The 21,499-nt window shown below is 50.8% G+C and overlaps 12 protein-coding genes across 12 annotated transcripts; 6 read left to right on the top strand and 6 right to left on the bottom strand.

Annotated features, from left to right (window-relative positions):
• Positions 1-258: 258 nt before the first annotated feature.
• N7525_000071 (GFA family protein) lies at positions 259-806 on the bottom strand (the record flags this gene model as incomplete). The annotated part of the gene is made up of 3 exons (XM_002560021.1): positions 259-458; positions 509-671; positions 741-806. 3 exons carry the CDS (start codon positions 804-806, stop codon positions 259-261), a joined length of 429 nt encoding a protein of 142 aa, XP_002560067.1.
• A 446-nt stretch (positions 807-1,252) lies between these two features.
• Positions 1,253-3,343, bottom strand: N7525_000070 (tRNA (guanine26-N2)-dimethyltransferase; the record flags this gene model as incomplete). The annotated part of the gene is made up of 1 exon (XM_002560020.2): positions 1,253-3,343. The coding sequence occupies one exon, from the start codon at positions 3,341-3,343 to the stop codon at positions 1,253-1,255; it is 2,091 nt and encodes a 696-aa protein (XP_002560066.2).
• A 506-nt stretch (positions 3,344-3,849) lies between these two features.
• On the bottom strand, positions 3,850-4,887 carry N7525_000069 (MCP1 family protein; the record flags this gene model as incomplete). The annotated part of the gene is made up of 2 exons (XM_002560019.1): positions 3,850-4,628; positions 4,683-4,887. 2 exons carry the CDS (start codon positions 4,885-4,887, stop codon positions 3,850-3,852), a joined length of 984 nt encoding a protein of 327 aa, XP_002560065.1.
• A 522-nt stretch (positions 4,888-5,409) lies between these two features.
• Positions 5,410-6,079, top strand: N7525_000068 (putative C2H2 finger domain protein; the record flags this gene model as incomplete). The annotated part of the gene is made up of 3 exons (XM_061211463.1): positions 5,410-5,418; positions 5,468-5,494; positions 5,549-6,079. 3 exons carry the CDS (start codon positions 5,410-5,412, stop codon positions 6,077-6,079), a joined length of 567 nt encoding a protein of 188 aa, XP_061070689.1.
• A 335-nt stretch (positions 6,080-6,414) lies between these two features.
• Positions 6,415-7,719, bottom strand: N7525_000067 (pyruvate dehydrogenase (acetyl-transferring) subunit E1 beta; the record flags this gene model as incomplete). Its single annotated transcript, XM_061211462.1, has 4 exons — positions 6,415-6,886; positions 6,941-7,227; positions 7,289-7,412; positions 7,472-7,719. The coding sequence occupies 4 exons, from the start codon at positions 7,717-7,719 to the stop codon at positions 6,415-6,417; spliced, it is 1,131 nt and encodes a 376-aa protein (XP_061070688.1).
• A 412-nt stretch (positions 7,720-8,131) lies between these two features.
• N7525_000066 (metallophosphoesterase family protein) lies at positions 8,132-9,954 on the top strand (the record flags this gene model as incomplete). The annotated part of the gene is made up of 2 exons (XM_002560016.2): positions 8,132-8,289; positions 8,337-9,954. The coding sequence occupies 2 exons, from the start codon at positions 8,132-8,134 to the stop codon at positions 9,952-9,954; spliced, it is 1,776 nt and encodes a 591-aa protein (XP_002560062.2).
• Positions 9,955-10,095: 141 nt separating this feature from the next.
• On the bottom strand, positions 10,096-11,361 carry N7525_000065 (enoyl-[acyl-carrier-protein] reductase; the record flags this gene model as incomplete). Its single annotated transcript, XM_002560015.1, has 2 exons — positions 10,096-11,137; positions 11,186-11,361. The coding sequence occupies 2 exons, from the start codon at positions 11,359-11,361 to the stop codon at positions 10,096-10,098; spliced, it is 1,218 nt and encodes a 405-aa protein (XP_002560061.1).
• Positions 11,362-11,689: 328 nt separating this feature from the next.
• N7525_000064 (glutamyl-tRNA(Gln) amidotransferase subunit HER2) lies at positions 11,690-13,347 on the top strand (the record flags this gene model as incomplete). Its single annotated transcript, XM_002560014.1, has 4 exons — positions 11,690-11,825; positions 11,882-12,206; positions 12,254-12,429; positions 12,482-13,347. 4 exons carry the CDS (start codon positions 11,690-11,692, stop codon positions 13,345-13,347), a joined length of 1,503 nt encoding a protein of 500 aa, XP_002560060.1.
• Positions 13,348-13,476: 129 nt separating this feature from the next.
• On the bottom strand, positions 13,477-15,270 carry N7525_000063 (SPRY domain-containing protein; the record flags this gene model as incomplete). The annotated part of the gene is made up of 1 exon (XM_002560013.1): positions 13,477-15,270. One exon carries the CDS (start codon positions 15,268-15,270, stop codon positions 13,477-13,479), a length of 1,794 nt encoding a protein of 597 aa, XP_002560059.1.
• A 532-nt stretch (positions 15,271-15,802) lies between these two features.
• Positions 15,803-17,385, top strand: N7525_000062 (snoRNA-binding rRNA-processing protein ENP1; the record flags this gene model as incomplete). Its single annotated transcript, XM_002560012.2, has 3 exons — positions 15,803-16,171; positions 16,223-16,467; positions 16,515-17,385. The coding sequence occupies 3 exons, from the start codon at positions 15,803-15,805 to the stop codon at positions 17,383-17,385; spliced, it is 1,485 nt and encodes a 494-aa protein (XP_002560058.2).
• Positions 17,386-18,775: 1,390 nt separating this feature from the next.
• Positions 18,776-20,108, top strand: hacA (transcription factor HAC1; the record flags this gene model as incomplete). Its single annotated transcript, XM_061211461.1, has 2 exons — positions 18,776-18,978; positions 19,034-20,108. The coding sequence occupies 2 exons, from the start codon at positions 18,776-18,778 to the stop codon at positions 20,106-20,108; spliced, it is 1,278 nt and encodes a 425-aa protein (XP_061070687.1).
• A 326-nt stretch (positions 20,109-20,434) lies between these two features.
• N7525_000060 (putative SNF7 family protein Fti1/Did2) lies at positions 20,435-21,151 on the top strand (the record flags this gene model as incomplete). Its single annotated transcript, XM_002560010.1, has 2 exons — positions 20,435-20,479; positions 20,567-21,151. The coding sequence occupies 2 exons, from the start codon at positions 20,435-20,437 to the stop codon at positions 21,149-21,151; spliced, it is 630 nt and encodes a 209-aa protein (XP_002560056.1).
• Between the last annotated feature and the right edge of the window lie 348 nt (positions 21,152-21,499).

Raw genomic sequence — 21,499 nt, 5'->3', positions numbered from 1 at the left:
TTTTTGATAGACCTTTTTTTCTTCTTTTTTTCTTGTTTCGTTTCCATGGGTCATTATGTGATATGTCTCAGAGCCTTGGAGTTCAAATGTGTTTATGTGCATGTATATGAGTTTCAGTTTGCATTTTAATACAGTTTTCGAGATCAGTCGTACCGTGCTTTCGCTTTCTAGAATGATGCCTGTGTTTTACAATATGTATATAAATGGAACCTCACCCAATGTACCCAGCATCAAGATGACAGACACATGGTCACCAGTTTATGGGAGTGGCAACATGCCAGTAAATTGATCAGCCCCCTCAATAGGACTCACCCACTTCAATCGTTGCTCAGTATATATCTCCACCACCGGCGTCCGTTCGTGCAAAATCCCAACATTATCAAGTATCCCTGCCCGGATGACTGTAGTCTCGTCACGATCTCCGTTGGGCTTTATTTTCAGTCCATAAAGCGGCGTACCTATTACGTTAGTTAGGTGCTATCTTCCCACATCTTAGTATAACACAAACCACAGTCAGGACAGAAATAATTCTTAATCTCGTTCCCACTGTCCGATGTCTTTGGCACTTCTTTCGGATTTCCAGAAACATGCAGCTCTGCTGTTTGGACGATGTAGTTGAAGCTATATGGTCCCCCGGTGAGCTTGCGACAGTCGAGACAGTGGCACAATGCCTAATGGGAAATATATTAGCTTCGTTTAACGTAGGACAATGTTGCCTAGGTATAATAGGTCATACTAACCGATGCTAGAGGCTGGCCACTATATTCGATTCGGACTTTGCCGCAGAAACAACCACCAACAGCCATTCTTGTAGAATATGGAGGAGTATGGAGTATTTTATCCCAGAATCAATCCAAGAAGAGCTTTAGACAGACATAAATAGTTCCAATTTAGTGCTTACGTCGATTCCGAGGTTCAAGATTCTTAATTAACCTGTGACTAAGCACTTGGTGACCCCAACAAGAAAGTATTGGGTCAAGCCCTTGGGGCCATTTCAACCATTGGGACGATGACTCGTGGATATAGGAATACCTATGTAGGTAGGACTGATAGCACGGAGTACTCAAGTCGCATAGCCTCTATCATTAACGACGTACTTTAGGGATCTGATTTATCAAGACGATACTAAGGACGGTATATGTAAGAACACACTGTTCCTTTTAGATGTCCTTGTGTAGATGTATACGAAGGTGGTAAAAAACATAAACCGTACAGAGGACTTTTACATGTATAACTATGGGATATCTAAACATCAGCGCCCCGCACGATTGAGAGGACCCCAGTTAGCACGAGGATTGAGCTGGTACCGCACCAATCGTTTCTTGGTATGGGCAGCAGACACCTGACGACCTAAAGCCTCATCAAACACCACCTCGAGGGCACTGGGATGAGGCCGCTTGAAGGGCTGTGCAGGTGCCTTTTCCTTTTCCGGTACAGGCTGGGGATCGGCATCTGGGAGAGTCTCTGCAGGAGCAGGAGCACGTTGCCAGGAGGTTCGCGATCCGGACCGGTAGAGAGCCGCTTCGACTTTGGTGACCAAGTCACCGACATCTCTGCCAGCGTCAACGGCAGATGTCAGGTCCTGTTTGAGAAGCGATAGCCATTGATCCTCATCGCCCAATTTACGCAGGTTTTCGCGGCCCTTGCTCATAATCGCTGCACCTGGGGTTCCAGGCTTCAAGGAGGTTTCCTTGATAGGCGATTTCTGACGGACCCACTCACGCATGATCTCCCAAATTACCTCCCAGGGCGCATCTGTGCGGATGGAGTTGGGCTTCGTGTGGCTACGAGTGGAGCGATATCCCAGGTGGCTGAGAGCACCGCGGAACTCGTCGATTGGAATGGTGGTTGCGTGGATAACCTTCGCGAGAGCACTGAGTGTAAGGAAGAAAGGGTATTTTTCCCGAGCGGCAACGTCCATTCGAGGGATGATGGCAGGGTATGCAGGATCATGCAGGTTCTTCTTGCTTGAGGCAGGTTGTTTAGGACTTGATGGCTCGGAGTTAGATGGCGTTAGGTCCAAATCCTCTTCAAGGGCAGTGGTCAACATTCCCTCAATCCGATCACAGGTCTGATATGTGTCGCGATCAGCTCCAGGAAGCATGTCCAAAATCTTCTGGATAAAGTCGGGATTGTGTAGCGGACCACCCCACATGGGTCCTGCAAGATGTGTTTTCGTGCCGCAATGCTCGCAGTGCGGTCCAACTGCGGGCGCTTGGGCTAGTCCGTGGTGGTATATGGGGTTTCCCTTGCGGTCTAATTTGGATCTAGTAGACCCAATGGGTTGCGTTGACCATGCGCCACAGCCGACATCGCAATTGTAAACGAGCATCATGTTGCCCGCGGTAAACTTGACCTGTGCAGGAGATCGATGGATCCGGACAAAGACACGAGCATAAAAGTCGATAGACAGAGACAATAATGGCTCGATGGCCACTCCATACTTAGCTGCGGACATGGCGATGGCGTTCAAGATCAATCGCAGGCCACCTTCGTGGGAGTGGAGGCCTTTCATGGGGATACCGCCGTACAAAGAGAATGCTTTTTCCGAATAGCCGGTCGAGGCCCAGACACCGGCATCAGTGCAAGTAACACATAAAAGGCCGCCATCTTTGGCTGCTTGCACTGCGGCATCTAGGAACGGAGATGCTGTGCCATATGGATCCAAATCAATGACGTCGAACTTGCTCGCATCGTCGAGCCCATACATATAAATTCGAGCATCGGCCAGATTGGGTTGAATTGTTTTAAGATTGTTGTACTCAATGTTTTTCTTCATGGACTTGATTGCTGACCTTGACAGGTCATTAGCCACGACCTTTGTGACAAACGGAAGCTCCGAGGCATAGCGGAGAGCGCGGAGCCCAGTTGCAGACAGAGCATCAAGAACAGTGAAGGAAGCTGCGGGTTGCTCTGGCCGGGCTTCTGGTTTCGGTTCTTGATCGGCCGGGGGAGCGGGGACCTGCTGGTCATTTGTCTCTGTGTTTTCCTTGTGTTCTGCTTTCGGGGCGGGCCTCGGGTTTTCGGCCTGGTCGTCCTCACGCTTCCGTTTCTTTTCCCCATTGCCTGCCTGCCTCTTCAGCTTCTGGGCCGCTTTTTGTTTCTTCAGGTCGATAATATGCTCTCCGTGAGCGCGAATGGCTAGCACGCTGAGGTCGCGATTAAATTGCTGGATTGGGTTGTAGAAGACGGATTGCACTTGGTCATCGTCTTTGAGATCCTTCTTCGTGCCTTTCGAAGCAGCCTCTTGGGCGGGCGGATTAAGAATCCTGGCCAAGCCTTCCTTGACGACGTTGTATTTTTCTCCCTGGTGTTCCACCAGCTGGATCTGAGGATCCTCCATGGCTCTAGAAGTGGAAAGGGTTCGGATAAAAGATTGGATCGCAGTGGGCGTCGAGCGGGGGAATTGGGTGGGAATAAGGGTAGGAAGGAATATCCGTTTAGCGCATTTCGTTGCTGAACCAAAAATCAACGAGGGGTTCATGAGCGAAGCCTTTCACAGCATGTCGCAACAAGACATTCAATGCGACGGAGAAAAAGATTCTACGCACGGACCAGCATACAGTACACAACAATACCTGTTTTGTAATTTATACTATAAAACGTTGATGTGCTGCATGTGTACATATACATGTAAGGACTCTCACAATGAGAGACTAAGAAGTCCGAGTTATATTGAGTATATACATATTGCTGTAGGCAATCGTCGTGGTGATATCCGAGTACAAGACTTGATATTGGTAAATAAATTTTCATAGTAGAGAAAGATAATTTCAATCACGTCTTCAGGTTCTTTTTATACATTAGGATTAAGTCTATATAGATAATATGCACAATCATACAAAGCTGTTACAGCCACTCCCCAATGATCGGGACGTGACTATACATCTCATTCCACCCCTTGGCCTCCCAACCTGCGCCTTCGCCAGCACGTCCAACAACGCCGAGAGCACCTGCAAGCCAGAGAGCCGCGCCAGCAGTGGCAATCCCATTCACAACCCACCACATCTTGCGCTGTCTCCTTGACTTTGTTTCTGTAAGTCTAAGGTAACCATCCAACGAGCCTTTTTGGCCACGCTCCTTGCGCGCTGTGGTCACTCTCCAGCCCATCCAGGTCGCCCAGCCACCAACGAAGTGCCATACACTGGCACTTACAAAGAAGAAATAGAAGACATTCCAGAACACAGGACTCCGAGCAAAGCCATGGGCAATATAGCCAAGTCCCACGCCAGAGCTTCCTCCTTCGACGATCAATGGCGTGGCACGGTTGACGAATGCGTGGAATGCAATCAGCGGCGTGACAAAATATCCCGTGCGTGCCTGTAAAGACATGCGCGGCCAGAAATATAACGTGCTCCGCTGTGCGCGAGTCTCGGCGCCGTACAGACGTGCTCTACGCGTAGCACGAATGTTGCGGAGAGCAATTCCTGAGGCAATATGCGCAATTATAGGAATAGTCAAGACAAGATGCTCTAGCCCCGGGGCCTGATATATGGGTCGTGTGAGTAAAAGGTAGGATTCGCTCGCGGATACGGAGCGAGTCACGAGTGGGATAAGAGAGGTGTTGGCGAGATGTAGGATGAAGAAAGCTGTAGGTGGGTACGTTGAGTATCTTTGAATACCAGTCACTAAATAATGATTGTGGTTAGAGAATATCAACTAGCTTTGGTCGCTTGACGTACGCCATGAATCCCAGCCATGACCACTAAGGCCGAGTTTGGGCACTGAGATTCCAATTCCATGTTGAGCGGGAGAGGGGGCCCTAGGGAAGTATTCGCCGCTTTCGACGTCCAGGGAATCACGAACAGGCGACGGCTCTAATTCTTGCAAAGAGATGATGGACTTGGTATCGATGTCCTCCGGTTTGGAGGGCACGTGGGACGGCATTTTTGATTTTCGGGATTTTTGGATTCAAGAGCTGCGGAAAAGCATAAAAATAAAACTCGTAAGAAAGGAATTCGTCAATCATGCATCCATATTGGGCTAACTAGGGAAGAACAGGGAATGTTGGAGCTCCAAGGCTGAGTCGCTAAAAAATACGGCGGCTATGATTGGTCACTTCCTTTGCGGGTGAAGACGATAGCCCGATCCAGGATCATGTGACTCGGTATATATATGTTGTACGTACCTAATGCAGGTATATTACTAGAGCAGCTTGCGTTACCTAGTTAATGTACTATAAAGGGTTGGAAATTAAGTGTAGGTTCAACTCTTGCCATGGTTAAAACATAACCCATATACTAGCTAGCTAATGACTAAAAATAGTGCACGATCATGAGCCCATATATGCCTGACTCCACAGGCAGCGACGCGTTAGACGCCCAGTTATTAATACGCAGATGGTCGCAACGCTCAGCCGTACAAAACGCTCTCTCACTGAATTTCACCTAGTGCTCTTGTTCAAGAATAATGGCGCCGGTATGCTCTTTTTTTTGGTCCAAATATAATGCCCAGCTAATGAATATAGCGTGGTTTCACGAATCCCGCCCCTAGGGTAATCAATCATATATCTCTGCCATATCTGTTATCGCCAAGCTAACCCTTATAGACCGAGTCAGCGCGGTCTGCACTCAGCTCCTTCACCTGCACCCTTTGCAATAAATCTTATTCGCGCCACCCGGAATACGAAGCACACATCGGATCATATGATCACCAGCACAGAAAGCGTTTGCAAGATCTCAAACAGCTAACACGTGATCCAAATGCCGTCGAGAAGAACCGCCGCGCAGAACGTAAAGCCGATGCGCAGGCCGGTCTAAAAGTCATCGAGACTCCTGTGGACAATGTATCAAGTGGAGGAAGCTCAGGTTTCAAGAAGGGAGGTTTCAAAAGCTCATTCGCTGCTGTCAAGGGAACGGTGGCCCCCGCAGCCCCAGTCAAGAAGAACGTCCTAGGAGACGACGATGAAGATAATGGCCCGAAACCTCAATCCGATGATCCCTCCCAGGTGAGGAGAGCCAAAAAGGGTGAATATGGTGATATGGAAAGTGACACCGATGAGGAGTATGGCCAAGAAGGATATTATGATCCTCGCCAGCCAACGGACTGTTTCGCTGGGTGTACTGCCCCAAGGGTCTGATGGATAGATACCTTGACGCCGGAGATGGCTCGCGAATTGAACCGAGTATCATGTATCAAATGCATATGCATATGCAATGGCGTTGAAGGGTATGGGGTTATCTTTTTTTACTTTTTATCTTTACGTTACTGGGCAGCAATGAATTTCCGTCTAAGCTGTTTAAGCACATTTACGCTGGTCCTGATATGGATGTAATGGTACATGCTTTCCAAGAGACTGTCTAAAACGATTGGACAACAAAAGCAGAATAAAACAACATAAGATGGAACAGATGAAAGGGTACTAGGCACATAGCTATATTATTGCGAGCTCCTCACTCGCCCTCATTTATTGGCTTACAAGCGCAGAAGCTTGGCGGCCTGGCTGACAATGGTGTCCTCCTGGGGGAAGGCCATGGCCTCAAGGCCAGCGGCGTAAGGAGTAGGAACCTCAGCACCGGTGACACGGACGGCAGGGGCGGTCAGATAATCGAAGCCGTACTCCATGGACAGAGCCAGGATCTCGGACGAAACACCGAACATGGGATAGCCAGACTCAACGACCATGATGCGGCCGGTCTTCTTGAGGGAGGCAATGATGGTCTCAACATCAAGGGGCTTAATGGAGCGCAGGTTGATAACCTCAGCGTCGACGCCGTACTTCTGCTTGAGCTCGGCGGCGGCGGTCATGGACTGACCGACGCAGCGAGACACAGAGACGATGGTAAGGTCCTTTCCAGGGCGCTCAATCTTGGCCTTTCCAATGGGAAGGACGAAGTCGTTCTTTTGGGCAGCCTCGCTCATAGGGAAAGACTGACCGTACATGAGCCTAGCATTGGTTAGTTTACGCGAATTCCGGCAAAATGAGTGGATGGGACCTTACTCGTTCTCCAGCACAACAACGGGGTTGGGGTCACGGATAGCAGCCTTCAACAGACCCTTGGCATCCTCGGAGCTCCAGGGGGAGACAACCTTCAAACCGGGAATGCTGCCGTACCAGGCGGAGTAATCCTGGGAGTGCTGAGCGGCGACACCGGCGGCGAAACCGTTGGGACCGCGGAAAGTGATGTTGCAGGGCTGGATACCACCGGACATGTAGTGAGTCTTAGCGGCGGAGTTGATAATCTGATCGATGGCCTGCATGGCGAAGTTGAAGGTCATGAACTCGCACTAGATTGTGAACGATTAGAATGCGCATCTTGGATCAACGGTCCCTTCCGAAAATACTCACAATAGGGTGCAGACCAGCGAGAGCGGCACCAACGGCGATACCACAGAAGCCGGCCTCTGTGATGGGAGTATCGATAACCCGCTTGGGACCGAAGCGGTCGAGCAGACCCTTGGTCACCTTGTATCTGTAGAGGCGGAAGTTCAGCGTCGGTCTGGATTCAACCGGACCTCAATGATTACTCACGCTCCGTTGTACTGCGCAACTTCCTCACCGAGGACGAAGGTCTTCTGGTTGGCTTCCAACTCCTCCGCCAAAGCCTCGTTCAAGGCATCGCGAACAGTGACCTCCTTGGTACCGGTCTCGGTGGCATATCCGCGGCGCAGAATTGAGGGAGCACAGGCGGACTGGCGAAGATTCGAGCGCAAAGCGGTGGAAGCAAGGCGCGAGGAAAACAGACGAGCTGTTGGGCGGAAAAGTCGGGGAGCTGCCATTGCGGAAATATGATCGAATTGGAGAATATGTAAAACTAAAAAAAAGAAAAGAAGGATTCAATCAAAGATCACAGACCAAATTCGGACCGCAAAAGCAATTGAATCGAAGAACGTTATAGATAAAAGTGAAGGGAAAACTTATCGCCGTCCGAATAATCGAGATGCAAATCCGAAGATGTTGGGCAACACGTGATATCAGAGCTCACCGGTACTGTAACCGTAACCATACAAGAAATTGGAGAGGAGCTCGGAGGCATCTTGTTTACTCTCCTCATATATCTTTTGGGGAGCTATCTACCTTTTAGGTTCTTATGCATAACTACGTGCTTCCTTCCAGTCTTTGAAGTCCTTCCAATATTTTGCCTTACAAACTCATGCTTTTATACATTCTTCCAAGGGTGTATTATTGGTAATGATGTTGTCTTTGCTCTGGCTACTTCCGTCGGCACTCGCCGCTCAACCCTCCGCACCCGATCCCATCTCCGCTCCGTTACGAGACCTCGAATTCGGGCAACTGAATTTCATTCATACTACCGATACTCATGGCTGGCTGGCCGGTCATTTGCAAGAGTAGGCTTTAGGTCCTGCTAAGCTTTGAGTTGCGCTAACAATCGCAGACCGTCCTATTCCGCAGACTGGGGGGACTATATATCGTTTACCACGCGCATGCGGGAAAAGGCAGAAGCCCAAGGACAAGATCTACTAGTTATAGACACCGGTGACCGAGTTGAAGGGAATGGTCTATATGATTCGTCCGAGCCTAAGGGTATTTACCTTTCAGACATCCTCCGGCACCAGCACATCGACCTATTGACGTCTGGAAATCACGAGCTATACAAGCAAAACACATCGGAGGCTGAGCTTCTTGTCACTGTTCCTAATTTCCGGGGCAACTATCTGGCTTCGAATATTGACATTATTCACCCGACCACGAAAGAGCTTGTGCCTCTGGCCCCACGGTTTAAGAAGTTCACTACCAAGAAGCAAGGCATCCGTATAGTAGCATTTGGCTTTCTCTTTGATTTCAACGGAAATTACAACAACACTGTGGTGCAGAGGGTATCTTCTACTATCAAAGAGGACTGGTTCCAAGAAGCAATTCGAGATAAAGAAGTGGATCTGTTTTTGGTGATCGGCCATGTGCCTGTTCATTCGCCAGAATACCGGGCGATCTTCAAGGAGATCCGAGGAATTCGTTGGGATACTCCAATCCAATTCTTTGGCGGGCACCAGCATGTGCGTGACTATGCGCAGTTTGATTCCAAAGCCTTTGGGCTAGCGAGCGGTCGGTTCATGGAAACTGTTGGTTTCATGTCAATCGATGGCCTCGCCAGTAAGACAAGCCATCAGTCTGCTGCTGGGCCTGTCTTCAAGCGCAGATACATTGACAACAACCTTCTTTCTTATTATCATCACACCGGTCTTGATCAAGAGACCTTCCCAACCGAAAAGGGCATTAATGTCTCCGAATTGATCGCCGAAGCACGGACCGATCTTCATCTGGACCACGTCCATGGATGTGCTCCACATGATTTATGGATGTCGCGGGCCAAGTATCCGGACCCCAACAGTATCTACACCTGGCTTGAAACTCAAGTTTTGGGGGACTTGAGGGATGAGTCTCGTGGCGACGTACCCAGACTAGCCATTGTCAATACGGGCGCTATGAGGTTCGATATCTTCAAGGGGCCTTTTACCGAAGACTCGGCTTTTATTGTATCTCCATTCACCAGCACCTTCCGCTACGTGAAAGATGTTCCATATGACAAGGCACAGCTTGTTGTCGACGTTTTGAACGAGCAGCCTCAAGTTCTATCTACAGAAGAAACTTCATTGACGACGTTGGCCCCTCCCGAGCAACTTGCTTATCCGGAAGACGTGATTGCCCAAACATGGTCTTCGGCTAGCGAGCAAATCCCCATGTCAGGTTCGGACCTCGTGCCCGGATATACAACAAAAGATGATGCGGGCACAGATGGTGACGATACCATCCATTCACCCATCAACTTTTATCGCGTGCCGAACTGTATTCGAACCCTCATACCTGCCAACACATCCGAGACACCAAAGACAGTTGATTTGGTCTACCTTGATTTCATAGAGAAAAAGGTGATATTGGCCGCCAAGTTTGCCGGTCTCGATATCGATATTGCGAAGGAAAGTGATGCGTACATGCCAGGCACGACTCTAACAAACCTGATCCTTGACTGGGTAAAGAAGAACTGGGAGTGTTGATAGATATGATTTCTAGTTCAATTCATTTTGTTACAATTCATTCCTAGTTTCCAGGTCCATATCATACGGCCCAATTGATCGCGAAGTAAATATCGGAGGAAACCACCTCGGCTTTATGATACATTCATACTGGCTATTCACTCAATCGCCACCGCTGAAGGTGAAGACGCCCTTCCCGCTGCGGTAGCCGCCCAAAGTGCCCTGCACACTCTCTGCCAACTCCGGGCCCTCGGTCTCCCAGTTCCACTTGACCTCATCCACGGGGATATCCTTGAACTTCCCAGAGCGAGTCAATTGAAGCACATCCTTGATGGTGCTCTCCTTCAACTGGGGGTTCTTGTCACCCCACTTGCTGACCCAGAAACCGTCAAACGCGAGGTTCTTAAAAATCAGCAGGCCCGAGGGCAATGCAACAGGTTGCTTCGACATGGCTCCGTAGGTCACCATGTGCGAATCAGGGGCCAAAGTCTTTGCCAGAGCGGTAGCATTCTTCCCGCCTACGCAGTTCAGCGCCAGACGAATGGGCTCCCGACCCTTGCGAGTGAACTCGTGGACCATATCCCGGAAGTTGCCATTAAGCATCTCCTCCTCGGTGATAACCACGGTAGCTCCCAAATCCCGAAGCTCCTGCTTGAGAGCCTCGGTCTCTTCGGGTGTCTTGCGCTGCCGAATGACATTGAGCGTCTTGATTCCCCACTCACGGCCCAGCTGAATAGCTGCTCGTCCGACACCACTGTTGGCGCCGTTCTGGATCACCCATTCCTCACCGGCGCGCATCCAATCCCATTCACAGAAATCCCGGAGCATGCGGTACGCTGTGACGGGGTTGACGCTGACAGTGCCAACCTGCAGCGGGGTCAGGCCCTCCTTGTTCTCAACCTTGATCAACTGGGATTCGTCCAGCTGCGCGTGGGTACGCCAGGTACCCAAGCCTGTGCGCTTCATAATGACCCAGTCACCTTTGCTAAGGTTCTTGACACCGGCACCGGTTGACAGCACCTCGAATGCGCCCTCGTTTCCGCCGACTGCAGCAGGCTCCACGTTTCCGAGCTCTGTTTGGAAGGGAGGTTTGCTGGGGTAAACACCCTGGATCTGGTTCACGTCGGCTGGGTTCATCGGCGCGGTCAACAGGCGCAGGTTCACTTGGGTTGCGTGCGGCGCGGAGATTGAGTGCTTGTGTAGGCTAAATTGATCAGTTTTTATTGGCTCAATTGCAGCTAGGATGACTTACCGCAAGACATCTTTAGGCTCGCCATATTTAGAGTAGATGAGAGCTTTTGCCTGTGTGTAGCCATAGACCGAAACGTATCGCCGACCGAATGGAGCTTTACCGAGCTGTGGTACGGCTCTAGCTGAGGCCGGGCGAACACTTCGGGTGGCCGTCTGTAGTACACTTCGCGAGAACATAGTTGGTAGGTGAGGGAGTGGAGGAGGAGAGAAAGTGTCGAGCAAATCCGGATGACGTCTTAGTCGATTTCGCTCGGCCCGAAGGGACTGTTGACGTTGTAGCTCCGAGGTCACTCAGGTTTGTTCCATATTGGTTTCTATATTCGAGCATATAACTACTCATATCTAGGCTATGGAGTCTGTCGTGCATTATAAACCTACATGTATGTAGATACATGTCTTCAAGGGTAACAGAGACCGGAATAGATACCGTAGAAAAGCAGCACGGACCCGGGAAACTTGCGTTCCCACTCCCTTTCTATATTATACTCCTCACACATTCGTCTAAATGTCCTTGTTGCGCGAAGCTGAGAGATGCGTCGCTAATCAATATGCACATGGTTTCAATGCCTTCATAACCCCGCTGTCGCGCGCGGGGCCATGGCTGGACCGTGTAAAGGAAGCGGATGTGCGCAAGGAAGAAGGTAGCAACATCGGACTCACCTCCGCTCTCTACTTCTGAATTAACCGATATGGCCAGGGAAACCCAAGTCCGCAGTGGACGGCCGCTTGATTTCCATCAAAGACAATATCTGCACGCGTGACCTTCCGACAACCTGCGCTTCGAGAATCCTGGATAAATTTACGAGCCCGTTCAATGCCACCGTCGTCGATCAGCTAGAGGCCGCCGGGGCCATTGTCGCTGGAAAAACAAATTTGGATGAGTTTGGAATGGGATCAAACTCGACCAATTCACATTTTGGTCCTGTCAAGAACCCTCGTCGAGATTCCAGCGGGGAAGACCTCTCGGCCGGCGGCAGCTCTGGTGGAAGTGCCGCCTCAGTCGCTGCCGACCAATGCCTTGCGTAAGTGGCCAGTCGTCAGCAAGGAGACAGATTATTGACTTCTACAGCTCACTAGGAACCGACACCGGAGGCTCGGTCAGACTCCCAGCTGCTTACACTGGGACAGTTGGATTCAAACCATCATACGGACTGATCTCACGATGGGGAGTGGCGGCATACGCCAATTCTCTAGATACCGTTGGTATAATTGGGAAAACGACTGCCAATGTGCGAGATATATTCGGTGAGTTTTTACCAGTGTGATTGGAAAACGACTGCGCTAATAGCTTGTTTAGACATCCTCAACCAGCATGACCACCGCGACCCTACCAGCCTCTCAATATCCTCCCGCTCTCGAATCCAAGCCTCTCTCCAAACACCACAACTTGCCTCGCGACTGACTTCAGCACCTCTCAGGGTCGGCGTGCCAATAGAGTACAACGTTTCCGAGCTGACCCCATCAGTCCGGCGGGCGTGGGCTCTTTCTCTGGCACACCTGAAGAAACAAGGACACACCGTTCATTCCGTCTCTCTACCCGACACCAAACACGCATTATCTACCTATTATGTCCTGGGACCTGCTGAGGCATCTTCAAACCTGGCCAAATACGACGGGGTACGATATGGGACTCGCGCCGAAGGACCAGATGGTGACGGCAAGCCTGATGGATATTTATTCTCAAATACCCGAGGACAGGGGTTCGGGCAGGAAGTAAAGAGACGAATTGTTCTGGGCACATTCACTTTGAGTGCCGATGCCATTGACAACTATTTCATCCAAGCACAACGGGTCCGTCGTTTGGTCCAGCAAGATTTTGATGCTGTCTTTACAGCCAAGCATCCGCTCGCTGCGCAGGGCGCAGATAAAATTGCAAAAGAAAATGAGGTAGATGTTATCATATGTCCTACTGCTCCCTCATCCCCGCCACGACTGTCGGACTTGATGAGCAACTCTACCAAGAAATCACCCCTCGACGCATATGTCGCCGACGTATTCACCGTTCCCGCCAGTCTGGCTGGCTTACCTGCAATTTCAGTCCCCGTGATGGTGTCTGGGCAGCAAGATGCTGAACTAGCAGGAATCCAGGTCATCGGTCAATATGGAGACGATCAGTTGGTCATGAGAGTAGGAGAGATGTTGGAGGGAAGGAATTTGGATTAGACCCATACCTGTACGACTACTATATGAAATGTATATTATGTGAATAGACTTCGAAATCAGAATCGGTAAATTGGTATCAATGCTATTGAGAAAGCCAAACGCCTACTTCATTTCCCGTTGAGTATGTCACTAAGTCATCTCGACATCGCCGTCACCCTGCACTTCAACATTGGGAGTGCCAGCTGTCCCGACGCTCATCGCATCTTCAAGACCGTGGTTCCCGACATCGCCTGCGGCGGGTGTTTCACGGTTGCTATTAGCAGCGGAATCAGATGCCCCGGCAGTTCCAGGGGTATGGGCAAGCGTAGAATCCAGCGCAGCGCCGACACCACCCTTCAACACCTCTGCCCCTCCTACAACTCCAGCTCCGTCGAGCTCGGTGTTGTTATTGATGACATCGCCATCAATGCCGCCCCATGTGAACATGGCTTCTACCTCGTCCACGATATCGGCCAGCACGTCCTCGGCGATCTGATCGTTGAAGCGTTCGCCCATAGCCCGGACCGGCTCCCCAGTTTCAGTCTTCTCGGGTGGCCCGACCCACCATGGACCCTCAAATCGGCACTCGACGGCACCGCCGCCGTAGCAACTCACAGCAGGATAATAACCGATCAAGCCGTCGTCGGCATTCTCACGCTCGCCAATACCAAGGTTGTTTGTGCCATTGGCGAGACGACTTGCAGGCGGCAAGAAAGCATAGAGTTCTTTGAAGGGGGTGCCCATTTGTACCCCGTTCTTGAAAATGGTGATACTAGATCCTGGGAGTGTGCGGAGCGTGGCGTCTTCGCTGTTCAAAGGGGACGGGGGACCAAACGTCGGCGTTTCCTTAAGATTGAAAGCGTAGTCACGTAGGTGTTTCGTAGAAAAGACGTTGGATTGCTGCCAACAGAAATCGGATTTATAGTGAAATGGAATCCGATCTCGGATGATGTTGGTTGCTACCGGCTGTGGTGAGGTATTATCGGCAGGATCGTAAGTGCCCTCGACAATCTTCTTGTGGAGAGAAAGAGGCGGAAGAGTGATGAGCATGCCGATAACGTCGCCTTCATTGATGGCCTCTCCCTTGGGGAAGAAGAACTCGCATCGCATGCGATTGACGACTTCGCCGTTCACGTCTCGAATCCCGTAACCATAGCAATCCACCCCAACATTCACATCGAGGTCGGCCTCACGTCGGGCAAATCCAATACGGACATGGCCACGGGGTGAAGTTGTCGATCTCCCGTTGTTCTGAGGTGCCTGGGGATCATTGACTATGCCACTAATCACGCGAGCTTCGTAATAATACGTGCCCTCTCGAGCACATACATTGGCACGGGCAGTATGCCATGCATCACTGGTTGTTACTGCTGTCGCGCTCTCCGAAAACGATATGGCAGCCGGTGAATCCTCGAAACTGAAGCGGGTATGGTACGGGCGAACATCGGTCTGTCGATATTTGATATGAGGGAATCCGGGGTCTGCAATGGCATAGCTATAACGAAATCCATTCTTGTTGGTGAGTTTATCAACAACCTCGTAGAAATCCCAGCTCTGGCCCAAAACGTCCGACGTCTTTCGGGTCACGCGATTCAATTGGCGAGGTTGTGGAGGGTATCGATCCGAGGCGTGCGGCTCGGCGAGCAACAATGGACGAAGAATGCTAAGCTTGGAGCTGGGCAGGGCCGTGCTGGGTGCAGCTGTGGCTCGCTTTTTTGGAGGTGGTGCGTTCTCGGTGTCCAGTCCTTTGGCTTCACGCTTCTTGCGACTGTCTCGCTTGTTGCGCTTCGCTCGACCATCGCCTTGGGCGGACGGAGCTGGAGACGATCGCGGGTTCAAGTCTGTAAATTGAGCATTGAGAAGAGGTCCACCATTCGGGGGTAGGATCGGAGAGTTGATATTGGACGACGGAGCGGAAGACCCGGGGGCTTGGCCGGATGCCATGACGGAGGCTTGATTGCCCGTTGGGGTCGTGGTCTGTAAATTAATCTGTGGATCTGGGGGGCGTCAGCTATTTGAACAAAATGTAATCCAATGAGTATTGCTGCATAGCATTCTGCTTCTGCACGGTTAGAGGTCCTTACTCAATGTGAAGCTTGTCTGTCAAGCTGTTCCAGCGTATATACGCGAAAGACCCAGATTGCTGGCAGCCTGTGGCTCCACCAATTAAGCTCTTATAGTATGCTGATCACTCCTATATTCACTAATAGGCAGCAGGCTTCCTTTGTGCAAGAAAAGAGTCAATCGCATGCGCGCTGGACAGAATCTCCTTGGGAAACGAAGGCGGTCAAATGATGGATTGCAGAAAATGCGTGAATAGAGGCGGTGTGGGGTACAGGCGGTGAGGTAATTGGGGGGGCACCGCCTGGCAGAAAAAAAAAATATGACCACACAATTTGATCGTCGTGTGTACTTCGATAAGCCAGCCCAAAATACTCATTTCGCTTTCTTCGGTTTATCTGAAGAATTACCAGCCATGCCAAAGGTATCAAGTTCCCGCGCTGCTGCTGCTGCACGCAGACACAACCCACTCGCTGAAGATATTACTTCCGCGGGGCACCTTCGGACACAGAGCAGCAAGAAAGGCAAAGGCAAAGCCGACGAAAACGATGAGGATGGCGAAAATGGACAGCGTTTCGTCGATGCGAAAATGTCGCGCAAGATTCTACAGATTGGACAGGAATTGGCCGACGAGGATGCCGCTGAGCAACTCAAGAACTCAGCACGGCCCAAGTCGAATGCATTTGAATTTGATACCCGACTCGAGGATGAGGAGGAGCCTTTCTCCGACGATGAGGGGAAGTTTGAGGCTGACGATTGGGTTGATGAAGAAGTCGAGCAAGTTGTGAGACTCCCGAATCCTTGAGTAATGATGTTGCTTCTGACATTTTACAAGGAGGTCGATCCCAATGATCTAGATATGTTCAACAAATTCATGCCTCACGAGGAGGACCCTATATTCCACCCCAAGGATCCCAGCTCCGCTGGTCCTACCAACCTTGCCGATTTGATTCTCGAGAAGATTGCCGAGCACGAGGCGAAGCAGGCTGGCGAAGGGCCCTATGGTCAATACATCCAGGGTGGTGGTGTCCCCGAGGATGCAGTGCAGATTCCCGCCAAGGCCGTGGAAGTATATGAGAAGTATGTTTTCCGATGGTTCCTTGAGAGGCAAAGCTAACTTGTTCTAGGGTCGGCATGATTCTTTCTCGCTACAAGTCTGGCCCGCTCCCCAAGCCCATCAAGATCCTTCCCTCTGTACCGAACTGGCAGACTCTTTTGGATATCACTCGCCCTGAGTCATGGACCGGCAACGCCGTCTACGCTGTAACCCGTATCTTCATTTCGTCCAAGCCTGCAGTTGCGCAGGAGTTCATCAACGCTGTGCTTTTGGAGCGCGTGCGCGAGGAAATCCACGAAACCAAGAAGTTGAACGTCCACACCTACAATGCGCTGCGCAAGGCCCTGTACAAGCCCGCGTGCTTCTTCAAGGGACTTTTGTTCCCGCTCGTGTCCACCGGTACCTGCACCTTGCGTGAAGCCCACATTGTCTCTTCTGTGATCGCCCGTGTCTCCGTTCCCGTGCTGCACTCCGCAGCCGCGTTGCTCCGCATGTGTGATCTGGCTGCCGAACAGTCATTGACCTCCCTGGAGAGCACCGGTGCTGTCAACATGTTCATCCGTGTCTTCCTAGAGAAGAAGTACGCCCTGCCGTACAAGGTTATTGACGCCTTGGTATTCCACTTCATGCGTTTCCGTGCCGTTGATCCTTCGGAGGATGCCATGAACGACGGACCCTCAGGGCTCGGTTCCAAGTCATACAAGCTGCCAGTTCTCTGGCACCAGTCCCTTTTGGTCTTTGCCCAGCGTTATCGTAACGACATCACTGAGGACCAGCGTGAAGCACTTCTCGATTTGCTTCTCGTCCGTGGACACAAGGACATTGGACCTGAAGTGCGACGCGAACTGATTGCTGGCCGAGGACGTGGTGTGGTGGTCCCCGACCCGGAGGTCCAGAATGCTCTCGATGCTGGCGATGACACGATGGATGTCACCATGTAGAGGAGGTCAATTGATCCTCGCCCCGCACATGTTTGCTTACGATATTGTCATGAGCACGTTTTCTATGGGATGGCGTTTTTTTCTTCTTCTTTTGTTTGAGGGACTGCATATAATTCCCCTGGTGTCGAGGGTTTCCAAAATGGGATGACAATACCGATCACTGAATATAGTGTATTGAATTGAGGTACACATTTATATTATCTTTTTCACCGAAACTCATGAATGGTTCATAGACAGCACGTGGTAGGAGTCACTCCTATAAACTCCCGAGGTCAACCCTAAATAGTAACGGAGGGGCAATGTACGGAGTATACGCTGTAACGTCCGTTTCAGCCCCTTGACCTAGACATTCTGCCGTGTTCGAGGGGGTTCCGTAGCGACCCCAGGATGATTTCCGCCAATCTAAATGGCACAATGGGCCCCCTAGTTCATACATATACATAATCACCGTCACATTCTCAGTCAGGGGGAACGGAGAATTAACGGGGCGGGGCAGCCATGAACCACAAAACATCTGCGATTGGCGTTTAAATGGAGCATTCTCCGGGCAATCCTGATAGCGTTTTCAGACTCAGGAGAGAACGTATGAGGACTACGGAGTAGGTCCACCCTAGATTGTTCGAGACTCCCTATGATATCGGATCATTTGTATTGTGGGACAGACGTATCATGATTCAGATAGATCGACTCGGAGTGACTGGATGTATCTTGTATTACCCGATATATAAAAATGAGAAGCTGAATATGCACGTACTCTGTAAATATTACTCCGTACTCAATGCAATCCAATGCAAGTGTACGGAGTATGGGGGCCAGTATCCCAATTATAGAACTCAAGAGAGAAGTGAGTGGGATGTGCCCAGGTGTGCTCCGTATTCCATACGGAGCTCCGTGGCGATGTTTCAAAGCGGCAAATCATATGATTGGCTGTTGACAGGGGCTGAACCACGGAATGCAGGGGGAAATTAACGTAATTTACGTGTCTCGTAACAGGAACTCAGCCCCCTTTTGAGGTACTTGGTGGCACATGCTAAAATGTATGGTGTTGCTTGTACCTGACATACGTGTGTGCCCAGGTTCCAAGGTAACCCCCCCCCCTTGTTCCATCCCGGAGTCCATCCCTTTCAGACCACGCTGGCCTCTACTTAAACCTCATCTCGCCCATCCCCCGTTTGCAGTTGAACAGCTGTCCTTTCCATTCTTTCTCTCTCTTCGCTGACTCACCATTCTGACTCAATCAATCCTCTTCGGAGTCTGGTCTCCGGTGCCGATCGTGATGATAACGTGGCCTCTGATTTGAACTTCTTCTTTTCACTCAAGTCATTATAAGTCTGTTATACTACAATTATTATTCACGTCCGGCACCGGTTATCCATTTGACCCTGTCACTATGGCGGATACTATCAACCCGTTGGATACTCTCCCAACCTCACCATCCCCAGAGATGTACACAGTTTCCCCCGCGGATACATCATTAGAGTCTCCGGAGCCGGAGGATGATGTTAAGGTGGAAGACGACGAGAAGAAACCAACCAAGAAGAGAAAGTCTTGGGGACAAGAACTCCCAACCCCGAAAACAAACCTTCCTCCCAGGTATGTTGCCCATTTAGTCTCTTTGAACGTTGAGCCCCGCTAACTCTGCCTCTAGAAAACGCGCTAAGACAGATGATGAAAAGGAGCAGCGTCGGATAGAACGGGTTCTTCGGAACCGCGCTGCTGCTCAAACATCACGCGAGCGCAAGCGTCTCGAGATGGAGAAGCTCGAGACCGAGAAGATCCGTATGGAACAACAGAACCAGTTCCTGATCCAGCGTCTATCGCAGATGGAGACAGAGAACAACCGCTTGAGCCAACAAGTGGCTAAGCTCTCCGCCGAGGTCCGTGGATCTCGCAGCGTGACTCCCAAAGCCAGCTCTCCCGCCGTCGAATCTCCCACCCTCACACCTACCCTCTTCAAACAAGAAGGTGACGAACTTCCTATGGAGCGGATTCCTTTCCCGACTCCCTCCGTTACCGACTACTCTCCCACCCTCAAGCCTTCCACTCTGGCTGAGGCCTCCGACGTGACACAACATCCTGCAGCGGTGTTGTGTGACCTGCAGTGTCCGTCGCTGGCCTCGAAGGAGCTGGAAGTGCCCTACCCCTCTTCGACCTCTCCAACGAACCTCAGACTGCAAATGACGTTGCAGCTCCTCTTTCTGACGATGACTTCCGCCGCCTATTCCACGGTGATTCACCCGCTGAGCCAAATCCTTCTTTCCCTGAAGACGGGTTTGCCTTTGACGTTCTCGACGGAGGAGATATATCAGCATTTCCCTTTGATTCTATGGTTGATTTCGACCCCGAGTCTGTCGTCCTCGAAGGCGTCCAGCCGTCCGGTCTTTCGGATGAGACTTCTCTCCAGACTACTAGCTTGCAGCCCAGCCATGGCGCGTCCACTTCGAGATGCGACGGGCAGAGCATTGCAGCTAGCGGTTAGTGAGACTTTCTCCCCGCAGACCTGGTCGGCTGGCGCCTCGGAGGCTCGACCGAGTTGGGAGTCGTTATTAACTATGGCCTGGGCAATCGATAGTCTCAGCCTGTCTAAACGACACCAGCGGGCAAACACAATGAAATCCGGTCGGCAACGCAGTAATGGAAAGATGCATCGAGGTACACGGAGTTTCCGGAGTTCAAGCGCGAGCAAAGCTCTTTCATCTTTGCTCATGGGCAAACAGCGCTGAGGGTTCCCTTTTTTTTGGCCTGTATACTAGTTTTTATAATGCAAAATCGACTGGCTCATCTTGCAATTATTTCGAAGACGTACTTAGTTCATGTAATAATTCTCCTAAGTCGCCAAATCGCCACCGTAGGTTTAGTCCGTTTACAAAGTTATAGTAGAGATATATTATTTTGACATATCGGTGAATCTCGCCTTGTCCTAAATAAACCAACCTCGGGCCGCTAAGAATGCACTGAATGCGGTCAGTGACGTTGCCACGCGCCCCCAAATCCATCTGCCTTCCACAACACCTACAAACCCTCCTCTATATTATCTCTAACCGACATCATGGTTCGCAAAGACCCTATCTTCGAAGCCCGCACAAATGTCAAGGTAAGTTGCTCTCCACTTTGTTTTCCCTCCTCACAGCGTACATCACCCCACCTGTGCATGAAGCCATGGCTAATCTTATCTCCCCAGCTACATTCCAACAGACTCAAGAAAGAAGCCGTCCGAGCGGAGGCGACCTTCAAATCAGAGAAGGCCAAAGCCGACAAAGCGATGAAAAACCGCGAATTCCAGATCGCTCGCATTCACGCCGCCTCCGCCGTGCGCGAGAAGCGACGCCAAGTAACGCTCAAATCCGAAGCGGCGCGTGCAGATGTCATCATCAACGAACTCAAGGCCGCCCAGAGCACCCGCGACACATCCCGGACGCTCGCTTTGGCATCACGGGGCCTAGATGCTGCCTCACGGAGTGTCAACCTCGAACACCTCGTCTCCCACGCTAACAACTTCCTCGCCCGGTCGGAAGACTTCAAGATCGCCAGCAGTGCGATCGAGGATGTCGCTCAGGGTGTATCGATGCAGGAATACGGTGCGGAGGGTGAGGCTGACGTTGATCGTCTTATGGAACAACTGGCAGATGATGCGGGTGTCGATATGCGCATGAACCTCGAGGCGGATGCTGTGCCTAAAGAGGAGGTTAAAGAGCCCAAGCAGGTGGATCCCGAGGTTGAGGATGGCTTGGGTGCAAGGTTACGAGCCTTACGGGCTGCTAATTGAGCAAGTGGCTCTCTCTCTCACGCTCTGGGTAATCCGTGATTTACCTGTCAATCCCCCATATAGATTCCTGGCGATCTTTGGACCTTGCAACACACTGATGATCCACGAAGTTACGCTTGTATTTGTTTCTGCGCTGTTCTATACGTGATTAGGCGAAATCGACCTTTTTTTTTTCCTTTTTTCCTTTTCTTTTTTTCTTTTCCCCTCTCATACATCAGGCTAGTCAAATTCTGTGTCATTTTCCCTAACAAAGGAAAAAGACCAATTTGGTAAATGCATGAGGCGAAAAGTCTAGGGTCTCTTAGTCGATCCCAAATAGGCTAAGCCCTCCACTTAGCCCTGGCAAAT

This window comes from Penicillium rubens (genome assembly GCF_028828025.1).
Source record: "Penicillium rubens strain IBT 27055 chromosome Unknown utg000001l_segment0_segment0, whole genome shotgun sequence".
Classification (NCBI taxonomy): domain Eukaryota; kingdom Fungi; phylum Ascomycota; class Eurotiomycetes; order Eurotiales; family Aspergillaceae; genus Penicillium; species Penicillium rubens.
The sequence above is the reverse complement of the archived record's forward strand: the minus strand, read 5'-3'. Positions and strand labels throughout refer to the sequence as shown.